This window comes from Chiloscyllium punctatum, chromosome 34 (assembly GCF_047496795.1).
Source record: "Chiloscyllium punctatum isolate Juve2018m chromosome 34, sChiPun1.3, whole genome shotgun sequence".
Classification (NCBI taxonomy): Eukaryota; Metazoa; Chordata; class Chondrichthyes; order Orectolobiformes; family Hemiscylliidae; genus Chiloscyllium; species Chiloscyllium punctatum.
The window spans coordinates 34,015,885-34,024,138 of NC_092772.1; the positions used below are offsets into that span (position 1 = coordinate 34,015,885).

At 39.5% G+C, this 8,254-nt stretch overlaps 1 protein-coding gene across 1 annotated transcript; it reads right to left on the minus strand.

The window, feature by feature from the left end:
- Nucleotides 1-1,499: 1,499 nt before the first annotated feature.
- On the minus strand, nt 1,500-7,833 carry LOC140458712 (EEF1A lysine methyltransferase 3-like). The gene is made up of 3 exons (XM_072553375.1): nt 7,678-7,833; nt 4,232-4,343; nt 1,500-1,894 (listed from the first exon to the last, which is right to left on the minus strand). The coding sequence occupies exons 1-3, from the start codon at nt 7,831-7,833 to the stop codon at nt 1,500-1,502; spliced, it is 663 nt and encodes a 220-aa protein (XP_072409476.1).
- Between the last annotated feature and the right edge of the window lie 421 nt (nt 7,834-8,254).

The following is an 8,254-nucleotide window of genomic DNA, read 5'->3' on the forward strand; positions in this document are numbered from 1 at the left end:
GAACATAAATGCCTATTATGGACTTAAAACAGAATAGTAAACCGTATGTAAATTAAGTATTGGATCCCTCCACGTCTTTTTTGCCGGGTTACACCATTCCCGCACCCCAACAAAATCGTTTTTGGTGGGATATAATCTGTTCAACATTAAGTCGAACACTTATTATTTCCAGCCTTTGGAAAGGAGGGAGGGGCCTTGAGTCAATTTTAATTATACTTTTTCAAGGTTTACAAGCGATCTGTTGTTTCTGGTATGGCTAGTATCTGTCAAAATCCCTAATTCCTGCTAAGCTGCGTTGTCTTTGGCTACTTCTGACGGCAGTCAAGAATCTGTGACATTATTATCCGTGTAAAGTTGGAGAAAGAATGCACTGTGGAAAAAATGGAGAAAAAAGAAAAGAATTGGCTTAGCTGTAATTCTATCGAAATACTTAACTAAATAAAAGATGTAGTAATTATTTCCAATTAATTGTTCGAATATAGCAACATCCCATATATATCCTCTTAGCTAAAGACAAATTCGGTAAAACAGATTGTTTCACATAAAATTCTCAGAGCAGAAAAACAGCCCCCAGCTTTTAGTCACAACTGGAAGAGAACAAAACAGCTTTCACCTCTTCAAGACCCCATTACCAACTTCTGAAAGCTAAAATTAAAACTCCTGATTGTGTGGGAGAGTGACCACACCCATTCAGGTTGCTTCTATTGTTCCAACTTAAAACAAAACCCTTACTGCTATATTATTTACCCGTATTCAATGGACACATCGAAATCTCTGCTGTAAAGTATCTCTTTAAATGGAAAACCAGGAAAAATACACCTCTTGAAGCTGCAATATCATCACACAAGGCATTCTTGGCTATGACCACGTGCTGCAAAAACTAGGTTGGAAATGTTAGGTACTTGTTTTTGACTTGGTGTAGATGCATAGAAGGGTCTTCCCTGCTTTCGATTTGTACATCTCTGTGTCTCTGTGATGCTTTATTCCAATTTCCATTTGTTGGCGTCTGGAATCGTGATAACTTCTGAAAATTGGTTTGAGAACTAGTAATGACTGCTGTGCTCACAAAACATGCCCAACCTTCAGCATTATCCAATTCAAACAGTTGTTTGTTGACAATAAAAGGATAAATGGCTGCTATGACCACAGAAACAGTAAGACCCGTGTGGGGAGGAGAAAAGAAAGCAGAAGCAGACAGAAATGAACTTGTTTTTTGATACATAAATGTCATTGGAATAGAGCCTGGCCAATTATTGACATTCATTTTACATCAACATCTAAAGGTACGGGACTGTGAATTGGAGCATGACTGAGGCTATGGCACCTGTTAGGAATAATTAAGAACCTGACACCCTCTCTGCAATAATTAAGTCATCTCACAAGGGACTGGTATATATGGCTTCTAATAGCATTTTCCTTTGCTCAAACCGTTAAGTTCATCCGCAACCCCTTATCATCCCCAACCTAGGCTCCCCAACCCCCGATCTGACTCTTTAACATTATATGATAGAACATTTTTTTGTTATTTTGTACACATTGATATCTTTTTCCGAGACTCTATGAACGATTTCGGAATTAAAATGCTGTGGGATGAGGTTTTCGTGAAATGTAATGGCTCCCATTTCCCGACGCATTTTGGTCGAAAAGTAAATGATGGTATTTGGGTTGCTTAGGTGTAGCAGGGTATTTATCAGTAAGTGGAACTCATTGGATTTGTAGACAATGTCCGAGCCAAGAATGTAGTCATAATCTGAAGGGAACTGATCATTGTCTTTCCCCCAGGAAAGTGCAGCGACTTCTGAACGGTGTAGGCTGGCTGCTGGAATATTGTTGGAGACGTTGTATTGGATCTGACTTAGAACGATCGGTTCGTCGGTCAACGTGACATCTCCCCCTGCCAAACAAAGAGTGAGGCGTCAGTAGTTACCAACATTAGTTGACTCAAGGTGATTTCAATATAGCGATAGTAACTTTGTGTAGGTGTGTCTGTGCGTGATTGCACACGAGCAAACAACAGATAATTGATCAATCTATGACCAAATGTTTCATGTTGCAGTCAACACACTGCAGAAAGAAAAATGAGCACCACATCGATCTTGCCTTGGGCAAACCATCTACGAGAGTGAACCATGGTTATGTTACTGAATTCACCATTTTGCAATCTATGATTCAGTCACAGCCACCTTGCAAATCAGTCCTATCAACATTCAACAGTGTCAGTTCATCTTTGAACCAAATTGTCTAAGTAGGTTGGAATTTGATTGAGAATCCTCCTTTACTTTTTTTTCCACACGGAATACCCTCCCTCCTGTCTCAGTTTGAATTGACTGAAACTCTAAGATGGTTTGGGAAGTGGGTGCTTTCCTCATGTTGTGTGTTTTACTGAGTAATACGGCATAATTATTCTACCCATTCGAATTGCATCTCTGTGCTTCCATACTGGTGCTTACCTCATTCGACTTTGAGCCCTTCCAGCATTTTTCCCTCGGTGTATTCATAATACGACAAATCTAATTTTGAATCAAAAGGCCGATCCTCAAAATCAGTGAAATCAAAAATTGCGTGGATGCTGAAAGCTGAACAGAAAACGTGGAGAATATAAAAGGAACAGCAGGTTTCGCAGCTCTGTGAAGGAACATAGAGCTTGCATTTCAAGTATGATAGTGCTCTTCAGATTAGTTCTGAAGAAGAATCATATCAGACTCAAAAGTGAACGATGCTGACAAACCTGTTCAGTTTCTTCAGCATTATCTTTGCTTATTCCTCAAAATAAATGACAAGTGTATTGCTCCATGAGCCATGCAACAATTCACATATTAACACTTCAGTATCATGAGCTAGAATGCTCACCACCTAGCCAATGAGTACACGTCCAACAAGGCTTAAGAAGCTGCACAAAATCGAGCACAATGCAGCCAGCGTATTAGTACCTCACCTTTCTTCAACTTTCACTCTCTCCAACAGGGATGCACGGTGGTAGAGGTTTAGTTGCTGCAGTACATCTATAAAATGTACTGCAGCAACTAAACAAAGCTCCTAAAACATCGCCCTTAAAACTATAACCACTACATTAATAAGGCCATGACAGTAGATGGAAGAGAACGCCATCACATGGAAGTTCCACTTTAATCAAACACCACTCTGACTTTGAATTATATTATGTTTGTTCCTCGCCGGTGGCTGTGCAAACGCTTGGAGGTCCCATCCAAACCACACTACGTCGGCATCTACACAGGATGGATTACAGTAGAGCATTGACCACCTCAAAGTCAATTAGCAATAGGCTATGAGGGCTAGCCTCGACAATGATGTACCCTAATTGCAAATCAAGAAAACAAAGCATCCTACTTGAAAATCAAGAACGTAGTTTATAAATCTTGGGAAATGAACTGCAAACAAAAACTCTTCCCATGAGGAACTGTGAATATTTTCCAAATCACCATGCTCAGAGATGCCTGAGCAGGTGGAACTTGAAACAGGGTATGGGTACAATCAATGCACTTCACATGCCTTCACTGGCAGTTGATCTGCCTGAATCTCAGTACGTCACCACTGATCTGAAATACTATACAGACATTCTCTGGAAAGAATTCTATGCTTTCAAATTGCTGCCTTTGAAACTGGACCTATTTATACCATTGTGAACAATAGGGGTATAAAAGTGAAAACAGAAATTGTTGCTGAAACTTAACAGATCTAAAAAATCCTTTGGTGATGGATCACTGCACTGTTGAAGTTAACTCTGCTTTTTGTCCGTAGATGCTGCCAGACCTGCTGAGCTTCTCCAGTAATTTGTGTGTCATTTTGATGTTTCAGCATTCACATGGTATATTTTTGGGATACATGAGCAGATGCATTGGGAACAAAACAGCAGACTATTCGACTGCATAAACCTGACACACTACCCAATAATGCCATCACTGGTCTATTTCTGTTTTTAATTTCGTGTTCCAATTTATCCATCACCCTTGACTCCCTGTATACCAAACTTCTATCATAATTCGAATTCAATGTACATGCCAAACACTTTTCAGAGAGTGAGTTCCAAAGTCTCACTGCCATCTGAGAATGTAATGACAGATCAAACCTTGAATAACCATGTGCTGAATTGGGAGTATATTCATTCGAACAAAATGTCAAAATAGTTCGTTATGCCATAAGGTGATAATGCAGTCCTGCAGCATGTTTCTGTACATGACACAAATGCAAGCATGTGGAAAGTTTTACTTACCAAGCAGGATGGCTAGAATTCCCACCATGCCAGTGCCTGCTCCCAATTCAATCACTTTCTTTCCAGTAAAGTTAATCTGCTCTTTCTCAAAGAATTGACAGAGGACACGGCCCTGAAACAGCAGAATCAATCAAATTGATAACTAGAAAGGAATAACATTATCCAACGTTTCTGAAGTTGGGCTATGCTGGATATCAGTGCCCAAGCTGGCAAATGGTATCAAGAAACACATAAAGGAAACATTTATTCCCAGCTCGGATTTGTTTATTTGGCTTTTAAATAGAGTTTTGGTTTTTGGACATGATATTCGAAATATGAGATAATAAATGTGCTTTAGATATCACATATAATGCAAAATGGAGACAACACATGGAGGCAAATCACCTAAGACTGGAATTGAACCTGCATGTTACAGAGGAAGTGAGATGATTGTGCACTACTATGTGAGTATTTGCTCAGTTGGCTAGAATAAGGTGCAGTGTGAGGGCAAAACTGGAGTTCAAATGCTGTATCGATGATGTTGCCATGAAGATTACTCCTTTTGCATCTCCCTCGTCACCCGCGGCATAGAATCTCTCAGGTTAGGTCACCAACAATAATCTCTTTTAAATGAGAGAACCTCTTCAGATATGGCAACCTGATATTTAGATACTCAATTATCTCAGGTAGTTGGTTTGTAATGCATGAGGATCAATAAAAAAACACAGTTTCCGTTCTGGCATCGACTGAGTTTACCGCAAATGACACTGCTTCTCAAACTTTTACATCTCCTGACGTGTGGTAACCTTCATGCTGAACCACTACCACATTATCATAGGATCTCAAGAGTATGGAAACTGGTCATTCAGCTCAACAAGTCCACACCAAAGCTCTGAATGGCATCCCCCACCCTATCCTTGCAGCATTCTTGGCTCAAGCACATAGCCTGCACATCCCAAGACATTATGGACAATTTGGCATAGTCAATCCACGTATTCTGCACATTTTTGGACTGTGGAAGAAATGCGTAGAATGTGTAAACTCCACACAGGCAAATCACCTAAGACTGGAATTGAACCTGCATCCCTGGCATTGTGAGGCAGCAGTGCTGACCACTGAGCCAGTGTGCGTCCCTCAGCTAGTCGGCTCCCCCTACATAGAGCTGTCTTATTGTCCAGTAGTAAGATAGTGACCTTACCTGTTTGTTCTAAGGTTTATGACCACAGTATATCCTGCTTCAGCCGTTTCAAAACCAATTTGGCGGATATGAACAAGATGAACAGCGGTTAGCCAAAAAAAAACAAGGGAGAAGGAGGACTGGTGAAACGAAGGTGCTGTATTAGAAGGACGTTTCAAAGTGCAGAAAGACATAAACCAAACAAAGTGGCTCTATGAATCAGGCAATGAATAACCACAAGCTTTCAAGCAGGAAATAGTTTGTTAAAGGTTCAACAGATTTGAAATGAAATGATTCAAAAGTAGAACTATTTGGGTCCATAAATATAGATGGAGTACAAGGTAGTAATGAATATGTTTATATCAAATAATACAACGGAGAACCAAGAATACACAAAATGCACATGACATTAGAAAATGAGAAACGACCAAAAAGGCAAAATCATAGTGACAGCAGAAAGAAAGAAAAAAAGCAGAATTGCTCTGAAATATGCATTTTATCCAAGATATTCGGCTTGTAGTCCTCATGGTAAATCACAGGAAATACCAAAATAAAGCGTAACGACATTTATAGTTCATGGTATGAGACTGTGATTGGTTTCCAAGAGTAGTCTATTTAGTAAAGTTGTTGCCACAAACAATACAGTGGTTTTTTTTTTGTTCCTTTCTAGATTAGACAGTTAAATTTTGATTAGTCAAGGCTTTAGCGCAGAAATGAAACAGAAAATGTTTGTCACATATTTTCCTGAGTTGGAACTGATGCAGTTTGTTCATACTATATCTCTTACAAAAAGAAAATGTCTTGTTTGTTTTTATGCATAGGATAACATTCAAGAGCACCATGCCATGAGCCAGACAGATAATCTGAAATTTGTTGTTAGCACAATTATTAACATATGCAGAATTGTTTAACAATTGTTGAACAATTAGCAAAATGCATCTGTTTCAGAAATACACGTTCTGTACTACCAAATGATTATAAAGGAGGAAGGTTTGTTAGAGCATTGGTGCTATGAGCCTATCGGAGAAAAGACCTCTTGTGGTATGGAAACTTGATATTTAGATAGTCAGTTATCTCAGGTAATTGGTTATGCACAAGGATACATGAAAAACACGTTTTCAAATCTGGCATTGTCTGATTTTACCATAAACGACACTACTTCTCAAATGTTCACATATCCTCAGGTGGGCTAACCTCCAGGCTGAACTAACACCAGTCGGCTCTCCCTACATGAAAGCTGTCTTTTTGTCCAGTAGTGGGATGGCGACTTTACCATTTTGTTTCTGAGGTCTATGAACGCATTCAGATTGCTGCCAGGATTGGGCGGACATGGAGAGGATTTGTTCTTTCCTCCAGTGTAAGAGGTTAAATATGTAGAATGTAAAGAAGAATGAAAAATGTCCCTTTTAATATCGATATGTGGCGAATTATGTTTCTCTCAATGAGGCTGTGGAGTGCAGAATGCTCTTGCTCAGTAAATGGTGGAAGCCAGCTTGTTAACTTCATTCAAGGTTGTGCTTTAAATCTATTCGTGATCATCAAGATATGTAGAGTGTGGACATCAAATGGAGCCAGGCATAATCAGATCAACCAAGATTTCTTTGAATGATGGATGAGATTTTAATGTTATTACTTATTCACACTTGGGGCGTGGGTATCACTGGCTGGACCAGTATTTATTGCTCGCCATTAATTGCCTTTACGAAGGTGATGGTGAGCTACTTTCTTGAACTGCTGCAAGGATCTGTGTCCTATTCGTGCTTCTAAGTCTTAGCTTCCCTATTCTTTTTATCACATTAGCCAAATACCACTGATCTCTTTCCAGGAAACAATATTTGAACAATTTGGTAGAGTCAGTCGCTAACCAGATCAAGACCATGGCTATCAGAGTAATCAGGGACAATTAGGGCAACAAATGTTGGTCGTGCTGCCTTGGAGAATTAACAAAATGTCTGTTATGCTATGTGATCACAGACTCCCAAATCTCTCCAATATTAAGCATTTCAATTTTCCTTTTTTGCCAGGGTCTGATGTAATGTCTCTGTTAAAGAAGTGTTCGTATATTTGGGAACAACTGCAGGATCACAGAATCATGTGATCTTTCTCACAATAATGATTTTTAAAAAATGAGTCAGTCTTTCATTTTCCATCAGTTGTTCAGTTCATGGTGCGTACACACACAAAACACCGCATTTAAAACTAAGTAAACAGGGTTTCTCCAGCATGTTGGATGGTTTCGTTTTGCGTGATTTAAAAGCTCTCAATGTAAAATACCAAATAGTGGACTTACAGGTTCCCAGATGACTGCTGGTATGCCAAGGTTTTTGCTAAAATCTCGAGTGATGTTCAATTCGTACCCACAAAACTCATAACGACTAGTTAGTCTGCTTTGGTCAAAATGGTAGTCGAATATGATAGGCATCTTCTGTTCCTGCTGGGCAGTCATTATTCAACCTGGATTTTCTGCTGCTGATGATCCTGGCTTACGTTCGTATCCAGCGAGTTTCGGTCCAGATCAACTGAGATGAACCTCTCCCCGTTGCAGAGGAATGTCTGGAGTGGATGAATCAATTTTGCACTGAGATCTGAAGATACAAAGGAAACAAGACAAGAGTGTGATATTTCAAAATTAAATAGGATTTTCTGAGGGAACCTCATTGTTAAGTTAACAAAGTCAGATTGCAGGTACTCAGCACAGAGGGCATTGACAATAAATATCGGCGAGGACTCGCTTGCTTTTTCTTTTATAAAGTAACCACATTGCATCAAGAGATTTAAATTTTCACTCCAAAGAGATACCATATATTAGAAGGTTAATGGACGGAATAGCTTGGTGCTATCATGCCTACACTATTGACCCAGTGACC

Bases quoted from the DNA above. Each gene is read 5' to 3' on its own strand.
- LOC140458712 (XM_072553375.1), bottom strand. From the start codon at position 7,833: ATGACTGCCCAGCAGGAACAGAAGATGCCTATCATATTCGACTACCAT. The intron at 4,344-7,677 runs GTAAGTCCACTA...CTGCTGTTTCAG, and splicing joins CAGCAGTCATCTGGGAACCT to GGCCGTGTCCTCTGTCAATT. The intron at 1,895-4,231 runs GTAAGTAAAACT...TTTGTTTGGCAG, and splicing joins AATTCTAGCCATCCTGCTTG to GGGGAGATGTCACGTTGACC.